Source organism: Ictidomys tridecemlineatus, chromosome 11, assembly GCF_052094955.1.
Source record: "Ictidomys tridecemlineatus isolate mIctTri1 chromosome 11, mIctTri1.hap1, whole genome shotgun sequence".
Lineage (NCBI taxonomy): Eukaryota > Metazoa > Chordata > Mammalia > Rodentia > Sciuridae > Ictidomys > Ictidomys tridecemlineatus.
In genome coordinates, this window is record NC_135487.1 from 122,287,141 (window position 1) to 122,306,765 (window position 19,625).

Below are 19,625 nucleotides of genomic sequence, written 5' to 3' on the forward strand. Positions count from 1 at the left end.
GAGAGAATTTGGACAGTTTGTCAGGCCTATCAAAAGGCTGATCGAAACAAAACTAAAATATAATTTTAAGCATTCATGTTCAGTTAGGAGAGCGTGGAAAGAATTTGGGCCCAAGTTGTAGGAGGTACATGTGGAAGATTCAGGTGGAACTAGAACTGACTCTCGGATCTTTTTCCCTCCTGCACTCTAGGGGCAGCCTTGGGACCCTACATACTTTGGTGCAGTCTGTGCCCTGTGCATCTCCTGGGTGGGTTGGGAAGGTGCCATTCACTTTATGCTCAATGAGATTGACTCCTTGGAGTTGTGCTCTGCAGGATGCCTCTATAAGGATGACCCAGGTACAGGAAAAAATTACCCTGCATAAGCCTTGCCTGAGTAGGTCAACAGCTAGGCTTTCTCCTTCAAGGGAAAATAAAAGGTTTTGTGTATACCAGCAGAGGGCAGTGTACTCTCACCAATCCTTGAACTTAGGCAGAGCCAAGTTTAGAAACAAACGTATCATCCTACCAGCTATGGAAGATTTAAAGTTGATTCAGAAATATGTGTGTGTGTTTCTACAATTGTGAAATATAATTTAAATTATATTTATTTGCTAATAGGTTACATATTTATATAGTTTTTAATTAAAAATGGATAAGATGGCATGCACTCTTATCTTGAACTATTAAGTTCCCACCTTTGGGAGCAACCTGTCTTACTAACTGCTTAATAACATTTTGAAGAATTTTTGAAGAATTTTTATGCATAAGCAGCTAAGTACACACATTTGCTTCTCTTACCTTTTTAAAACGGTGACATGTTAGGTTAATTGGAAAATCTCTGGGAAAAATCCATAGACATTGTAGTGCATCTTGTTTTCTTTAAACAGTAGTTCTTAGAGATCATTCTAATTTGGTATACAAATTATGTATTCATTTTCATAGTAGAATACTATTTTTATGTCTTTTTTTTTGTACCAGAGGTTGGTCTCAGGAGCACTCATGCACCAAGCCATATCCCCAGCCCATTTTTGTATTCTATTTAGAGACAGTCTCACTGAGTTACGTAGCACCTCACCATTACAGAGGTTGGCTTTGAACTCAGGATCCTCCTGCTTCAGCCTCCTCAGCCACTGGGATTATAGGCATGTACCACTGCACCCCGCGCAAAATACTGTTTCATATTTCAGAATACTGTTAACAAAATTAACCTTCCCTCTGCTAATGAAAATAAAGATTATGTCTAGTTGTTACCTATTTCAAATAATGATGCAGGGAATGAGTTTGATTATTTGCTCTCTGTCACGTGAGCTCCATTAGCAAAGGGGTTTTGTCTGTTATTCATTAATGTATCCCAGTGCTCACAGAAGTACCTAGTGCATAAGTTGGATGATCAATAAATCATTATGGAGCTGACCCATTTTTTCACATGCACACACACATGTACACACATCCATAATCTGTCTACACCTGGATCTATTTGGACCACAAGGTGCCTATTCACCCTTTAACAGAGAACTCATACCTGGCACCAAGAAGATCCCTAATATTCTTTTTGTCCTGTACACATTCCTCACCCTAGAACAACTTCCTTCTGGTTTTTATACTCTTTCTGATACTATAAATCAAGTTCACCTGATGTTGGATATCATATAAATCAAACCATATAGCATATTCTCATTTGTTCTGGTTTATTTCAATGGATAAAATGTGAGAAACATCCATGTTTTTGCATATATCAGTCATTACATTTTTTAAGTTGCTGGGTATTTCATTGCTGTATGAATTTATTACAGTTTATTTATATCTTGTTAAGCATTTGGGTAGTTTCTAAGTTTGGGGCTATGATGAATAAAGTCATTGTCGACATTCTTGTACAAGTATTTTTTTTTTATTTGTAGCTGGATGCCATATTTTATTTTATTTATTTTATTATTCACTTTAATTTATTTATTTTGATATACTGAGGATCAAACCTAAAACATTCTACCTCAGTGGTACAACCCTACCCTTGTACAAGTATTTTTTTAATCTGTTTTAATTAGTTACACATGACAGTACAATGATCTTAACATATCATACATTTGAATCAGATGGGATATAATTTCTCATTTTTCTGAGTGTACAGGTTGCAGAATTACATTGGTCATGCATGTACAAGTATTTGAAGACAAAATATATTTATCTGGGATAAATATTTGGGAAGGGGATTTCTGAGTCACAGAGTAGATGCATCTTTGATTTTACAAATGCTAGAGAATCCTTCAAAGTGAATGTACCACTTTATTACTGTTAATCAATGCCTGAGCATTCTAGCTGCTGCGTATCTTCACCAACACTAAGTGTTTTCAGTCTTTTAAATTAAAGAAATTCTGGTGGGTATGATGTATATTTTATTATGACTTTAATTCACATCTCCCTGATGACTAATGATATTAAGGACCTTTTCATTATTGACTATCATATATATTGTTCTGTGAAGTGTCTGTTCAAAGTTTTGCTCAGTTTTAATGGATTGCTCATTTCTTATTCTTGTTCTGTAGGAAATCTTTGCATAGTCTAGGAACATTATGGCTTCTCTATTTTTTTCTAAATTGTCTTCTTTTTTAATATGGAAAATTTTTAATTGTAATGAAGTCTAATTTATCAAATTATTGTAAATTATTAGAGCTTTTTTTTTTCCTGTTTAAGAAATCTCTGATTACCTTTAGGTCACCAGGACATTTTCCTATGTGTTCTTCTAGAAGCTTTATGGAACTGTGTGCTTAGTTAGGTCTGTGATCCATCTCGATTACTATTATTATTATTATTTTTACACAATTTACAAAATGTGATTGTGTTAATAGCCAAAAAAATCTGCATCTTGATTTTTATGAACTGTTCTGACTTCATAATGGGAAATATATATAGCTTACATAATTGAAGTACATTGTTTCTCAGAATTTATCTGTTCATCTCAACCTTTTGTTAGACCTTCATACGTATCACAAAATGACTGGCTTGAGTGTCTTCATAACTCTTTCTTTTCCATCACGCGGTGATGGGATGGCATAGGACTGTTGGTCAGTTCTTAGAAATTTGGTTTCTGTAATAGTGGGGAAGTGATGCAGGCAACCTTCCTGTTAACCTTCCTGAACTTTAGTTTCCTCTTCATAGCTCTAATGTTATTGTTACGATTTTTATGATGATGTTGATGATATTGAGACAGAGACCAAGGTTCCTGTTTTCCATTCAGATATGCAGTTGACCTAACATTATTTGTTAAGAAATCTCTCTTCTCCTTAATGCATTGAGTTCGCAACTTGTTTTTTTTTAATCAACGGATGGTATTTCTGAACTCTCTATTATGTTCCATTGATATATTTGTTGATCCCTGCAACAATACCTCATACTGTCTTCTTTTCTCAAAAAAAATTATTTTGGATATTGTAAGCCTTTAAATTTATACAAATTTTAGAACTCACTGTTTGAGATGTTCAAAAAGCATGCTGAAATGTCAACAGGGATTGAAATGAATCTTGATAAATTTAGAGAGAATAGACATTTTTAACATTGTTGAGTCTACCCATCCATGATTTAGGTTTTTAATTTCTCTAAGAAATTAAAGTAGAGGTTTTGTACATATTTCATGAGATTGTTTCCTAGATACCTGTAATTTGATGTTATTATGATGATGTTGTTATGAAATGTTATCTTCAATATTTTCCCTAGTATTTTGAGAGCCATTTGATTTTGTATTTTGGTCTTAGGTTCTCCAACCTTGCTAAATTATTCATTTTAGAAGGTTAGATTCCTATGAATAAAACCATGTTGTTTTCAAATAACAATACTTTTGCTTTTTAAAAAAACTTCCCCAGTTTTTATGCCTTTTATCACTTTTGTCTTATGATATTGCACTGTATTAGCGCAGATGATACAATGTAGAATAAAGGCAAGGAGGTAGAATTCTTTGATTCTTTCTTGATCTGCATAAGTTATATAGGATCACATTGTTATTCTTTTCTAACTTAAGGATAGGTCTTTCATTTATAGTTTATTGAGAGTTGTTCTGTTTTAATCATGAATAGAGGCTGAATAAGTGATCAAGAAGATTCCACTCTCTGGACTTTGTTCCCTTAGAGTTTGTTAAAATAAAAAGTGCTTAATTTATGTTCCATGAACTATGTGTAGGTTATCTATGTGAATAATCCGACTAGTGGAAAGAGGACAACAGACCTTAGCAGAGTGAGTTTTGCTTGAGTTTTTCTTGTTCTTTATACCAGTTACTTTTCAAATGAGAAATCTCCATTGAGATTTTCTAACTTGTCCAAGAGCACACAGGAAAATAAAAATTTCCATCAAAGAGCTGTTAATATTTGGTATAATGTCTCAGAGGAAGCAGTGTAAAAGCAAGCAAGACTGAAATACACACAGAGGAGAGGGTCAAAAGTGGATATTTGCGGTCACTTTCTCAGAATTCTGTACCAATGCTCCACTTTCCCTCTACATTAGAATTTGGCTGTTTACTGGGCAGTTAAGGCAAAGCCAGGTAGATCCACTTGTGGTTGTGTGTTGTGTACCAAGTTGTGGGTGATTACTACCACGATGTGCTGGAGAGAATCAAGATCCAGGGCTCCAGGAGCAACTGTGCTACCATATCACTGTGTGACATCTGCCAAGTCACTACATGTCTCTGGACCAGTTTCCCTTTGGAGATAAAGGACTTGAATTAAACCAAGAACCCTTAATCCATGAGTCACAGGCTAGAAGCCACAATCAGGTTCACTTCAAGGGGTGCAGAAGAGTTAGAAATGGGCAATGGAGAGGACTCGTTACCTCAAAAATCTCTTACATTTTTTCCCTCTCTCTTCTTCCACCCTTCAAATATCAACAGTATTTTCCTTCATTGAATAATGAACCCTGTTCTTCTTCACATGGAAAGATAACTTTTTAAAATTAATTAATTAATTTTACAGTAGAATACACTTTGACATAGAGTACACAAACGGAGCACAACTTCTCATTCCTCTAGCTGTACATGCTTTGGACCAGTTGATTTCTAAGTTTTCTTCTCCAATCCTGAATATATGGAAGGATCTGCCCTGTGGGCTTGCTAGAAGGCTAGAAATTCTCTTGGTCATTTCAGTAATTTTACTTACCTTAAAATAATAAAGATGAGAATAACAAGTTAAACACATCTAATCTCAAATTCCCAAATCTGTAATGCTCCAAAGTCCAAAACTCAGCTGTGACATGATGCTACGTGTAGGAAATTCTGCACCTGTTTTCAAGTGACAGGTTGTATGTGTGCCTGCATTTGTCTGCAACCTGCCACCTGAAAACAGGTTTTAGCCCAAAATGTAGGCACACTAACAATATTGTATAAAATTACCTTCAGGGTATTAGTATAGGGTATATATTCAGAAATGAATTTTGTGTTTAGACTTGAGTTATATCCCTGAGATCTCTCATTATGCATATGCAAATATTTTAAAGTCCCAACAAATCCAAAATCTGAAACACTTCTGGTCCTAAGCATTTCAGGTATGGGATACGCAACCTGTATTGTGAAGTTTAAGTGCGTTTGTTGATTCATGCAGAGCTTTTAGAACAATGTCAGTCACCTGTTAAGGACTTGACAAATATTTGCTATTTCCATTACTATCTGCTTCACCGTGACAATGATTTATTGATCAGTTTACGTTCCAGATTTACCCTAGAAGAAACAGAAAAGCCAAAGAAGGAAGTCTCCTGGAGTGGGTGGGAGCCCAACCAGTCCTTGGGGACACAGGTTTTCGGATCTGAGCCTCCATAGCTGGATCCTGCCCTGAATGTGGCTCCAACATTGCTGTGTCTCTCTCTAGGTGAGACTCGGTAGAATGCATTTTGCAGTTGGCAAATGGACATTACCAACTCAAGACATTATTATCAAAGCCTCCAAATTTGGAGGGAGATGTGTCAGATCTGAGGTCGACTTGCTGGCTGCATTATGCCAGGCGAGCTGCCTAGAGCCTTCGTCATGTTCTCCATTCAACTGGGGAAAAAGACTGCCCTGTTGTTACCAGCCACCACAAAAACATCAATACTAATTCATGTGCATCTACAATTCAAATCATCATTCCCTGAAAGGATAAAAATGTTTCATTTCTTTGAGTAGAGAGTTCCCCCAAGATTTCCCTAGCAGTCCTTGTTCTGTTTAGTTGCAGGAACATGTAAATCATGTTGCTATTCTTGGTTACTCAGATGAGAAGACAGTGTTCACTGTGGGCTTGCTCTCTGACTTTCAGATCAGACCTCTGCAGATGTGGCAAAAAGGGTGAAGCTTTTGATATCAGGCTTCTGCCTTTTCTTTCATGAATAAGTGATGTGCACGGTCCCCACTGCTAGCTCCAACCTGGAAAAAGTAAGTGTGTGGTAAGAGAATTTTGTTTCCAGACCCCCACTGAGTTATATGTCCCCCAAAAGATATGCTGAAGTTTGACCCCTGACTCACAGGTTTGCAAAAGTAATTAAGATATCATTAGAGTGTAGCCTAATTGATAAGAACGGTGTCCTTATGAGAAGGAGACACTTAATACAGATAGCAGGGAAAACACCAGGTGACAATGAGGCAGAGACTGGAGTGGTACATTTTAAGCCAAGAAACTCTTGGAGACACCAGATACTGGAAGGGGCCAGAAAGGATCCTTCTTTAGAGGATCCAGAGACAAATGGCTCTGTCAATACCTTGAACTTGGACTTCTCTAGGGAGGCTGCCAGCATCTTGCCAGGGGGGGTCCTTCTTCCTGCCCTGGAGGGTGTAAGCCACTGGAGAAAATAAGTCAGAAATAATTAGTGAAGAAAAAAAGACACAGAGTCAGAAAAATAGTTTTAAAGCAGAGCGCCTGATAGACTCAGCCCAGCAGGAACTGGACAATTAGAAAATGGCTCCCGTGGTTTATTTAAGCGGGTATCTCAAAGGCAGAGATAAAGTTTCAGCGGTGAAGTCTTGCTTCATGATGTCTTGCCGTCAGCAGGTTGATTGAAATCTTGGCAGGTCACACCCATCTCTGAGGGGCTGTGTGGCTACAGCAGGTCACCCCGTCTCCGGCGCTGTGTGGGACCAGGCAGAGCTGAATAGAAATTCACGTGTATGTGGGACTGCCACAGGAAGTTCCCAAACACCAGATGTTCCTATTCAGTAGGCTGTGGTGCCAATGTAGTCCACACACCGCCCACAGATGGCTAATCACAGACTTCTAATCACAGATCTGAGAAATAATAAAATTCTATCGTTTTTTAAAATCATTCTAGTTTCTAGTGCTTTGTTACAGCAGCCACACGAAACTAATACACACACTGTCCTCATTCTGTCCTCATCTCTTTACTTGCTTAGTTATTTAAACCTTTCTTTGAAAAGCTCTTGTCTGTCCAAAGCCTCAGAAAAGAATGGAAACTAAGCCTCCTTTACACTGAGGTAAGTGAGCTGGAAATGGTGTAACGTGGTAGCTCTCTCAGGCTGCTGGCTTCTGGGGGTCACACTCCTACAGTAAAGGAATCAGTGGAACAAGAGACACATTGCCTGGCTAGGAATTAGTTGACCCCTTTTGGCATCTCAGTTTCCGTCAAAGCTACGTAAATGCAAAGATGATATCTTTCAGATTTGACACTTGTTGATTATTTGAGTCTATGAATGAAGCTCCAAAGGTGGAGTCTCAGATTTTTATCTTGATGGAGAGAATGATTTTGCTTTATCGAGAGCCTTCTGGCTCGGTTGACATCAGTTGATTCTCTCCATTTTTTAATCAGTGCAAGCCCTCAGTGTCTCTCTCCAGATTGTTATAATGTTCCTTAAGGACATCACTTCCTTTGATCCCCCCTACAATCTGCCAAATGATAGTCTGGCTTAATTTGCACAATTTCTCCGTGAAGTCTAGCATTAATGACTGCAGACAAATCAACTATCAGAGCCCTTATGGAAGACTCCGTGGAACTTGTACCTAAGCTTTCTTTGTCTCTCCAGACTCCTCCCCCACCACATCCTTCACTTGACTCACATTTCTCACCTCCTCGCTCCCTATGAATACTTAAGCTTCTGCCCGTGTGTGGTTTTGATGAGGCCCTTCCTCAAGGGTGAAAGGCCCTGCCCTCATGCAACCCTGTTGCTGCTCTACCCATCCTTCAGGGACCACTCCTAACCAGACTCCACGCCCCTTTCTCTGTCTTGCACAAATACTTTTTAGCAGTGTCCCAAGTTTTCTTTTGCTGTAACCTGTTATTTATGAACCCAGTTTTATCCACTGTTTGTCACCTTCTTGAGGGCAGATTTGGTATCATATTTATCTTCCTATTTCTATTTCCTACTCGACTGTCTGGTACATGGTGTTTTTAAATCAACCTTCACTGATATGCATTGGATTTTCCAAATGCGATCAGTTTTTTTCAGGTAGTCAAAAGAAATGTTCTCATTGGCCTTGAAAACTGTTTATTGTATTTCTTACTTTGCTAAAATCTGCCAACAGTTAAGTGGAAATAAACACAAGCGGGTCACAGAAGTCATAGAGTTGCAAGTCTCTCTATTTTTTGTACCTAAAATTCACTTTTTGACTTTTCCTTGCATTTGAAAATGGGAGTCCTGCCTCATCATCTCATTACCATAAGTCTGTGTTCATGAAGCTTCCTGGTGACTCTTGGGACAAAGTTCACCTGAGCTGGGGGACAGACATGGGCCAGAACCCAGCAATGATGTTCAAAGTCCCTGAGCATGGGGCCTCTGAAAATTTCTTCAATGTCTGAAAAGTTCCTCTTGTTCTCAGCTCTCTTGCTCTACTCTTATGATATAAAAATATATGGTTGGGGCTGGGGCTGTAGCTCAGTGGCAGAGCACTTGCCTCACATGAGTGAGACATTGGGTTGTAACCTCAGCATCACATAAAAGGTAAATAAATAAAATACAACTAAAAAAAATCTTAAAACTATGGGTCAATTTATCGTATAAACACAGAGTAGCTGACTTTCTCAGATTAGTTGGATTTTCTAGAAGCCCAGTATTTGTCCCTTTCTACTTGAGAACCTTGACTTATCTCATCTATAAGACACACAGAGCAGAGTAGGAGGAAGTGTGGTGAGGGAGATGCCCATTTTTTCTCTCTTCACCTTCCCTTTCTTTCCTTCCATCCCCACCCCAGGCTTGGGGAGGCTTCAACTCTGGAAGAATACGTATCTTTCTCACTAGGCTCCTAGCTGTGTGCCCATCTAGAACACATTACGGTCTCACATAGTCTCACTCAAGGAGATGACTGTCCTTGCCACATCCATCATGGCATCTGCAAGGCAGCACCACACCCTTGCCACATCCATCATGGCGTCCACAAGATAGCAGGTACAGAGGAGGATGCGGAATAAATGGGTCAAGGCAGAGCATATCAGAGACCCAGCTCTTTCCAGAGATCCAGTAGCAGCACAGAGAGAATGAGAAGGCCTGTGTCTGGGCAGAAGCCTGTGGTTTGGATGAAAAGGCTACAGAGTACGAAACAAAGAATTATAATTTGAGGCACATGTAGCTATAACAGATATGGGCCATGGGTATCTGCCAAATACCCCAGAAAAAGATGGGACAGAATTATTCAGAACTAAGCAGGAGCCAATCCGGTGTGTCCAGGGATGAAACCAGGCTACCCAAGTCCCAGGGACCCCAGGGAGGAAGCTCACTGCCGACAGGCCCCTCCATTCCAGAGGAAGGCAGCCTCTCTCCTGTGGTCTCCCTCTCAAGATCTCTCTTCTACTTCCACCTGTCATCTTAATAAACAAAACAAAGATAAAACAGGGCTTTGGGGAGTTTAAATTTGGAATTCACTGAATATGTATGCAAAAGAGGCTGAATTTGGATAAAAGAGACCATTTAAAATTAGCCAAGTCTCAGGCCTATTTAATAGGCCATCATTTCCTTTTATTTATGTATTTAATTGCATACATTTTCTTAAGACATCAGCAAGGGTAGAAACTCAAAAATAAGATATCCTTGGCCACAGATAAGAATGAAAGTGTCGATTCTTTGCACATCTGAGTTGTGAATAAGCCTCACATAATCTTACTCTATCTCCCGCAGACACCTGATATTAAGACCCTTGATGTAAGCAGTATCAAACCACAGATGTCTGCAAGACAAACATTTATTAGCCTAAGTGAGTTTTATTTTTATCTCGAATGGGAGCCAAACGATCATCTTCTTGGACTTTGTCTCCTTTGCACCTCTATCTAGCAACTCAGGGAGACCCTGTCTCTAAATAAAATACAAAAAAAGGGCTGGGGAGTGGCTCAGTGGTCGAGTGCCCCTGAGTTCAATCCCTGGTACCCACCCAACCTCCCCCCCAAAGAAAGAGAAAATAAAAGAAAGAAAGTCAAAAGAATAAGTCTGGTTCATTCTAAACCTCGGCCTCCCCACGTGACAGCCTTCCTTGCCCTCTCTTAGCTCAGGGCTGACTTCTTGGAAACCTGAAGCAAGGAAAGAGGGGGTGGGGTTTGTTTCCTCTCTCTCTTTGCTTCACTTCCTTGCGAACTCATGATCTGCTATTTGGGGATGGGTGGTGTTCAAGAAGTGGGGACAGGATGGGAGCGTTTATGACAAAGGGTAGAGTCCTCTGTGAGCGGCTGTTACAGTGGGCTGGTGCCCCCTGGGCAGGGCCCATGTCCAACGGCTGCCTCTTCCTCTTGAGCAGTATCTTTGCAGCTCCTTTAGAGACTTGTCCACCTGAACCTGCAGGTCCCAGATGCAATGACGTCTCCTCCAGCCAGCTACTTGTTACTCCCTTGCTCTTCCGGGTATTCCTCATTCCTGTGGAGATTCCCTCCTAGATGTCCTCTCAGTGTGGTCACCTTCGAAATAATCCAGTGGTACACGTGAAACCCTGAAAAACACACAGATTTCCCAGCTGAAATCTTAGTGCACAGGCTGCTTCCAGTATGGCTCCAGACTGTCACCTTCAGACATTTGCAAATGTGAGCCAAGGACCGGTCCATGGCCCTCAAACTCCAGGGGACACATGTGAAACTTTCTCATGGATGATCTGGATTCCTCTCTTAGTTTATTTGGGGGAATGAAAAAGAAAGTAAACAGTACACTAAAAACTCTACTTAAAGAAATTCCCTGTTACATATTTCTTATTACTTGATGAATTCTTGGTATTATAAAGCACAGATGTGCAAGAGGAGCTAGTAATGATGGCAGTAACCCATTTAACTCTTTAAATAAGTCTTGCACAAATGTTCTAGCACTTATTGTTCCAGGTTTTGGTGCTTCTGCCCAAACGAAGATCATTTGAAAAATCATACTTATGACTAAGAGACATACTCAAGATTTTTATAGTGGAGAAATGAGAATCTACATTAGCTCCTCACAACAGTGACAAACACCAAATAAATCCCCACTAAGCATTTCAATTCTTTCCAAAGTTACCTAGTCTCAGTTTCACTGAAATTGAATCTTGATTCTTTTCCAGCAAGATATAAGATAGCAGTGTCTATTCTTTGGTCTGTGTCTGAATCTACAGCTAAATTTATCTATATCCACAGAGAGTTTTATCCCTTGCCCCCATTTACAGAAGGGACTTATATTACTGAGCTTACTTTATGCCATGGTTTTCAACTTACTGGTAATTTTCAAGTGACAAAGGTTATGTATACGCAATGGAATATTACTCAGCCTTAAAGAAAAATGAACTTCTGGCATTTGCAAGTAAACTAATGGATCTGGAGGATTTCATGCTAAGTGAAATAAGCCAATCCCCCCAAACCAAAGGCCGAATGTTTTCTCTGATAGGCGGATGCTAACACACAATAGCGGGGTGGAGGCTAAGGAAGAATAGATGTACTTGTGGTTAGACAGAGGGGAGTGGAGGGAGGGGAGGGGATATGGGGGTAGGAAAGAGAGTAGAATGAATTGGACATTATTACTCTATATGCATATATGATTATACCACCAGTGTGATTCTACATTGGGTACAACCAGAAGAATGAGAAGTTGTACTCCACTTGTGTATGATATGTCAAAATGCATTCTACTTTCACGTACAACTAATTAGAACAAATAAAAATAAACAAAACAGAATAGTAATTAAAAATAATAGCAATTACAATGTTAAACCAATTATAAATCATAATCATATTACATATAATTAGTAATGTAATAGTAAATGATGGATCAAGTATTAATATTAAGCAAACATTAAGTATGGAGGCTGTATTAATAATTATAGGAATATAACAGGAACTATGGATAAAAATTTTCTTAAAATTTTTAAATTTATACTGCAGCATTGAAAATGTGGTACTTGGGTCTTAAAAGAAAAGATTGCCATTAATTTATTTTGAACTCATATCCTCCTCCTTCCGACAGCCAAGGACAGTGCCTGATGCCCAGGAGATAATCAGTAGCTATGGTTAAATTAATGATGCTTCATTGAAAATCTTATTACCAACTTTGAGAGTTCTGAGAATAAAGCTGGCGGGATGTTCACAGGCTGCTGTCCTTTCTCCTTGTCCAACAGGTTTTATATCCATAGACCAATCAGCGTGCGTGTGTGTGCATGCACACACACACACACACACACACACACACACACACGATTCTCAATGAAAACAAAAAAATTCTCTCCACTGAGGAAGCACATGGAAAGTACTGTCTGTTGGAGTTTGGTCCCGACAGACCAGGTGGGTGCGCTCCCAGGGGGGCTGCTGCAGAGTTCAGAGTGGGGAGCTTCGGTAGCTGGGACAGAGCTCTAACAAGGCTGGGTAGAATCTAGTCTAGAGAGATGGGATCAGCAGATCTGGATTGGGAGCAGGCAGAGGCTCATCTCTGCTGAAAGTCTGGATCTCAGAAGCCTCCCAAGAGTTCTACTGCCAGAGCAGGGGAGCCAGTCCTCCAAGGGTCTGGAACCTTCCACTGCCATGAATAGAACCCTTCCTGGCTTCATCCCCAAGGGTATTCACGCCCACCTGCTCAGTTTCCTCACTCTCTTCAGTTGATCATTGAATTCAAAGGAAGTGAGTTGCTCTCCTCTCGGTCTCTCTGACTTGAATCCCCATGGGGACAATCTTCTCTGTGCCTGCTTCACTTATGTTCTTCTAGGTACACCACAGGCCACGCAGTAGGGGCTGAGACAACATGGCGACGTGTGCTGTGGTCTCCCAGGCTCCTGCCTCCTCAGCATGGCTCCTGCCCCAGTTCTGCACTTGCCAACTGAGAAAGGCAGGCTGCTTTTCAAATACCAGCTCACTGGGCAGCCTCTGGATCAGCTCAGTTCTGGATCAGCTGAAGCTGCTTTTCTGTTCTATAGGTTTTTCCAGCCAAATTTGTTCATTATGTTTCTGTGTGTGTGTGTGTGTGTGTGTGTGTGTGTATGTGTGTGTGTGTGTGTGTGTGTGTGTGTGTGTATGTGTGTGTGTGTGTGTGTGTGTGTGTGTGTGGTCCCTCCCCTCTGTGATGAACCAGCTGCTGGGATACCGCTACAACCAGCTTGGTTCTTTGTTCAAGGACCCTAATTCCTGAGTCTCTAGGAGACTCTGTCCAATACTGAACCCCAGTGAATCCTGTCTTTCAACCCCTTTGCTGAGACGCAGCACTCCACTGCTTGAATTCCAAGCCTCAGAGCAACTGGAAATTTAGTCTTTCACTGTCTTGAATTCTTCCTGGCCTGCATGCTCTCAGACATCCTTCCCATCTCTGCCTTCTCTTCCATTTCCAACCACGCTTTGGTTAATAAAAGCAGAGGGAGGAGTTGAAAGGGAAGCTGTTCCTGCCCAGGTCACAGGCAACAGGAATGATGCAGACGCAGAAGGGGATCTGCAGACCCTGAAGAAGAGGACTCAGGGCTGGGTACACAGAGACCGTCCACTTGGTCATGCAAGTCAACCCCTCGGTGAGGAGGGACTGGAATTTTATGGCTCAGTATGCAAGGCTAGGGAGGAATCACCAGGGTGAGCTGTGCATGTGACTCCTTAGGGGACTCTCATGTCACCACTGGTACAACCCCTACCCCCTCCAGGCCGGAGCAGCATAGTGCAGTAAGGTCCAGTAACCTCAGGGACACCTCCCAGTCGGGGGCCAACTTCTCAGAAAGCTCCTCTTGCCTCTCTTCCCATGGCCCTATGCTGAGCCATTTGTTCTGACACGATCAGAATGTGGACTGTTAATCTGGGCTTTATCTTTCATGAAGTCTAAATTCAGGAGCAGGGCAGCCCTGCCCTGGAGCACGCAGGCCCAGTGCAAGGCCAAGCCACCTTGGGAGGCGGGCAGCCTCGCCTGCTTGGTGCTTCTCTGAGGTGCCAACGTGTGAACCCTTTGCTTTGCTATCACTTTTGAATTTCCAGTGAAAAGAGGAACACAAAGGTGGATTAAGCAAGATTAAATTAGTTAAATGTATATTTAGTAAAAGGCAGAAATGAAAACTGATCATCTTAGCAAAAAAAAAAAAAGTATAAATCCTACGCAACCAAAGTTCCAAGAATGGGTCAGAGTATCTTGTTGGAGGTCACACAGCTGGAAAGTGACTGAAGTGAACTGGAATCGGGTCTGCCCACCTCCAACGTCCAGGCGCTTGGCCTCTGTGCTTAACGCTTCTGTTTAGGGATGATTCCAGTTAAGTCCAGAAAAGTACAGCTTGAAGTTCCAGGATGGAACACACTGGGAACACGAGGACCGTGAAGGCCAGTTTTCGTGCCAGCAGGACATAGACAGCTCGCTGGATGCAGAGTGGACAGCCAGGCTGATAGGTTTTCCTCCCTGTGGAGTCCACTCTTTGTACTACTGTCACCTGTCCTCCTTCCTCCTGGACCCCTCATTGCAAACACCTGTCAAAGAGGAGACAGTTATGAGTTTCCTGTGCCCCCGGGGGAGACCACAGTCCTATCCTGTCTGTCCTCAGCATCCACAAGGGCCTCCAGAATGACAGGGTCACTGCTGGCGTTTTAAGAAGTCATTAGCGCCTCTTAGGAGTGATTAGAATCTTTTGCAATAAACAGCCCTGAAATTTGATGATTTAAAATATTAATAATAATCAACCAGCCATAAGTAATGGAGTGCCTATTAACAGGCCATGCATGTGACTGCAACATGTACAGTTGCAAAATACTATGGGTCAATTGCTCCTAGAAAGCTCCTCCAGGAGACGCCCCGTTATCCTGATAAACGTCTCAGGACGTCAGTCCCAGCGGACCGTAGAAGACAGCAGGGCAGGGCCGAGAGACGGCATTTTTGGTACAGCTGTGGGCTCACCGATGCTCTCCGCCTGGTCACTCTTCAGGCATTCATGGAACTGTCAACCATTTAGGGCGTGCCGGGCGCAGGGACTATTCAGAGGGAACAACCCAGATGTTCTGCACTGTTCTCACGAAGCCCACTATCAATGGTCACCACTATTTGCCGGAGGGATTTCACCTTGATGCCAGTCCAGCAGGACGTGGAGCTTGCTTTCATGACAGTATCAGAGAGAGTGGCTTCAGTTGCTGTCATAATTGTCCACAGCACACAGCTTTGAGCTTCCCCCGTCAGTCTGTGTCCCCTGGCCCAGCTCCCTTCTCTGGGCAAATCTCTTCCTGAGAACCCCTTCTCCATTCCCTGAGCCTCTCCACTCCTGAATCTTCCGTCTTCATTCTCCTCCACTCCCCTGGCTGGGCCTCTCATAGCCCGGAACTGCTCCTCCTCTAAAACCTTGAACAGCCTTCTCCAGGCTCTGAGCCACCTCCGTGACCTTGAACTTCCCAATGCTCTTCTTTCCCCAAGTCCTGCCTCCTTGAAGTCCTTTTCTCCAGGGCTTCTGATTTCCCTTTGTAGCAACCCACCTGCTGGCTTCACGCAGCCTTGAAACCACTTGTGTTGGTGCCTCAGCTGGAAGCCCTGGTTTTATGATGCCACCCACAATGCAGGCTTTACAACCCAATGCTGAAAAGTGGATTAATTTCTCCTGGTCTTTATCTAGGGCCCCTTTTCCTCTGAGTACTTATTTCAGAGCTTCGCTACATTTTAGAAGCTTCTAGCCTAATACAGCCTCCCTGGCTCACATGAGGCGACTTACTGCCCATTTCACCCCCAGACACCGTGACGGTCGGGCAAGTCTCATACCTTCTGTTTGAGATCTCCTCTGCACCTCTGACTGGTACAGAGTGCTCTCCTCCTGGGTCTCTGTGACTCCCTAGGCTCTACCTCCATTCCACGTCCTCCTACATGCTGTATAGCCAGATCACATGCTCTGACATGCACAACACCCTTTAGTCCTTTATGTCCTCTGGGATCATGTCCTTTCCAGCTACAGAGGCTTCCTTTCCCTTTCTTAATGTTCTTGACTCTGTCAGTAAAATAAATAAATAAATAAATAAATAAATAAATAAATAAATAAACAAACAAATAAATAAAATATATATATTCGGTGCTGGGGATCGAACCTAGGGCCCTGTGCATGCAAGGCAAGCACTCTATCAACTGAGCTATATCCCCAACCCCTGTAAAATATTTTATTGGGGCAAAGTGCTTTATCTTTCCTTCCCACTTCTTTCACTCAATTGTCCAAGTGAGAGGGGGAGAAATATATTTCCGTATCATGAGACCTGGGCTTGTCTGCTCACAGGTCATATGAAGGCTTTCATCCTTCAAGTGTAAAGTCAGTTGTCCACATCATGCTCCTAAAGGATGGAGCCGAATGCATAGGATCTTGGATTCCAGTTGCCGCCTAATTTGGCTTCATCAAATAGTAAAGCTGCTATTTTGAGCCTCTTCTAAATTCTGCGTCTGTTACTGCATTGAAACAGAAACTAGAGAGGGAAGAATGTGAGTAATTAGCATTTACAAACCCATTTATAATATATCTTCCATAACACCACTAAACAATAACCCATGACCCCTGAGCACCAATCAGGCCGTGATCCATTCATTCCAAACCACCTGTCATTCCTTAGATGGATAATGCTGCATTTATCTGCATATGCATTGCATATATATATATGTATATATATATAATAAAATATATATATTTTATTCTGACTATCCACTCTACTCACCTTTAACTCCTGCTCTTAGTGAACTCTTCTCCAATTATCTCCAAGCAGAGGTAATCATTTTTCCCACTGTGTCTGCAAAGCATCTTATACTTTCCAGTCTCACAGTAGTTTTTGCGTGTGATTGCAATTACTCATCCTTATTCTTCTGGTGTGCTAAACTATACCTCATTCATCCATATACTCCCCCTACCTAGCATGTCACCGGGCACTCAAGGCTGCTCCAAACTTTTTCTTGAACATAAGAGAAGTAAATAAGAAATACAGGCTTAAAAATGAATGCCTGCAATGAACCAAGCATTGTGTCAAGTGACCTGAGTATTACAAAGAACCTAAGATATTCCACAGTAGAGGGACAATGACCCTGCTTGATACAGCAGGGGTTGTGTCAGCATGTGGCATTAAATGTTTAACTAATGGAGTTGAATCACTTTTCAAGCTCGGCTGAATAATACAACAAGGCAGCGGGGCCCTGGCAACGCTGAGGGTCTTGCTACTCAATCTCTGTCCATCATAGATGTAAAGAACACTTGAGGGGCTGGGTTGTGGCCCAGCGGTAGAGCGCTTGCCTAGCTAGCATGTGTGAGGCACTGGGTTCGATCCTCAGCACCACTTAAACAAATTAAATAAACAAATAAAGTTAAAAAAAAAAAAGAACACTGGAGCTGAGTCCAGTGATCAGGAAGCCCATCACCACAGGGACCTATTGCCACTCAGTTTTGAAAGATGGGCACAAGCACAGAGGCAGGGCAGACCTGTTGGACCCTCTGGCCAGTGTGGGGAAGCCCATGTGAGGGTAAGAAAGCCAACTCTGCAGGTTGACATCACCACCTGGACTCTACTGTGGCTCCAAGGGGATCTCTGCATTTATTCGATGACTTTTATGAAATAAATCTAAATTCTCCTACTTCCCCCCAAAATCATCCTTAGAGACTAGGCATTACCTGACCTTCTAATGAGAGAGGGCCACACTCGGTCACTCCCCTTTTTCTGTGGAAGGGCAAGGGGCAGGAGCAGAGATGGCTGGAGCTAAACTTGCAGCAGAATCAGGACATGACAGACTGGTTTTGTTCTTGTTGTTTGTTTGTTTGTTTGTTTCAGCATCTTTTTTTTTTGCCGGTTACAGCCCCATTCCTTCATCTAGAACATGCTGAATTCAGCAAGTCCAGCTCTATCATTTCTGTCCCTCGAGTCCACTGGCTTCTGGTCATCTGATACAGCTCTTGCAGCACAGGGGACCTGCCTCTCTTCCTACTCTGAGCACACTTGTGGCCCAAACTGAATGCTGCTGCCTGGGGACTTATCACCAGCCGCGTTTCAGTTCGTCATCTTCAACCTGAGGGATGGCTCCGCTGTTCTCCTTGATCCTTGGTGAGTACCTTTGCTTCGGTAGGTTTACATTTTAGGGTTTTCCGGAAATTTCATTAGGAGAATCTTTTCCCTGCCCAGATTCAAATATCTTCGAAGGATGGCTTTCTCCTTTCTTTCTCTACCTATTCTAAGCCCTAAAAACCCCTTGATCCATACCCAATTTATATTTTAATGGCCAGATTTTTTTTTTCTATTGCCCCATAGTTATACCAACAGATATATGACATTTTTCCCCTTCCTCTTTTCCATTGTTTCCCCCAAATACAGTATTATAAGAAGACAAATGAGTGAGATGCTAAGTAGCAACAGGTAGAGCAAGGAAAGATGGTACTGCTATAAGACAATCACTTTTCATTGGCTATTTTGTCTAATTTCCTCTGAAAGGTGCTTCACATAGTGTTTCTCTCATTTTCTCCAATTTCCCGTTGCCTAGGCGAGTCTACAAATTAGCATGAATGATCTGGAGGCTTTAGTCCTGGCCCCTGGATTCCTTCCTTCCTTCCTTGTACTGGGACTATGAACCCAGGGCGTTATGCGTGCTGGGCAAGCACTCTGCCACTGAGCTGCAGCCCCAGCCCTCCTGGCTCTTCAAATTCTTAGCTTTGTGAATTTGAAGATTACCATATTTCTCTGAAACCTCCCTAATCTATACAGTAAGACTAATGTTATGTTTCTCAGAGTTTTTTTTTTTTCTTTTAAAGGAGATGTTTCATATGATAACTAATACAGGGCATCTAACAGCATGGGATAAACCTCTATCCTCGTTGATCACATTCATTTTTATTGTCTTGATGACCTAGGCATTGCTGAAGCCCACAGTCTTTCAACGTAGCACTCGGGTGTCCTGTGTAGGGCACTTGCCATATTTAGCATCCCTGCATTTCCCACTGCACCCGACAGCTGATGCTGCCTCTCAGGGTGCATTGCTGGCTCTCCCAAGCTCACCTGCAGGCCGGTCTCCTTCATGGAGTCTTTCTGGTCTGCAGCTGCTATTGCAGCTATTGACCCTGTGGAGGAGCTCCCAGTTACTCACTAGCTACCCCGCATTTGCACCTGCACACCGGGCTTCACACTTTCCTCCCCCTGTGTAATTCTGTGGGGGAGGTTATGCAACAGCTCATCACATATGTACAATATCGCCTTGAGTGTCCCAGAGTCGTAGACAAGACTTCACCGAGTCTGAGAGTGGCCATGTGAGAAAGATGGAGGGCATGGGATTCATGAGAAAGAGTCTGGAAACTAAGAGAAGAAAATATTTCAGGGTTAACCACT

At 42.1% G+C, this 19,625-nt stretch overlaps 1 protein-coding gene and 1 long non-coding RNA gene across 4 annotated transcripts in view; one reads left to right on the plus strand and one right to left on the minus strand.

Annotated features, from left to right (window-relative positions):
- The window catches only part of Cd5l (CD5 molecule like), a 52,037-nt gene that overhangs the window by 21,639 nt on the left and 10,773 nt on the right, over positions 1-19,625 (plus strand). Inside the window, exons 2-4 of one of the 3 annotated variants that reach the window (XM_078027241.1) lie at positions 5,655-5,821; positions 6,245-6,360; positions 18,109-18,353. In XM_078027241.1, coding sequence (XP_077883367.1) covers positions 18,326-18,353 — 28 coding nt within the window. In that variant the 5' untranslated portion in view covers positions 5,655-5,821; positions 6,245-6,360; positions 18,109-18,325. The remainder of the gene's footprint in view (positions 1-5,654; positions 5,822-6,244; positions 6,361-18,108; positions 18,354-19,625) is intronic. The other 2 variants (XM_078027242.1, XM_078027243.1) reach the window with 2 other exon arrangements.
- On the minus strand, positions 14,328-16,063 carry LOC144368410 (uncharacterized). Its single transcript, XR_013428173.1, has 2 exons — positions 15,370-16,063; positions 14,328-14,783 (listed from the first exon to the last, which is right to left on the minus strand). It is a non-coding gene; the product is annotated as an uncharacterized LOC144368410 (long non-coding RNA).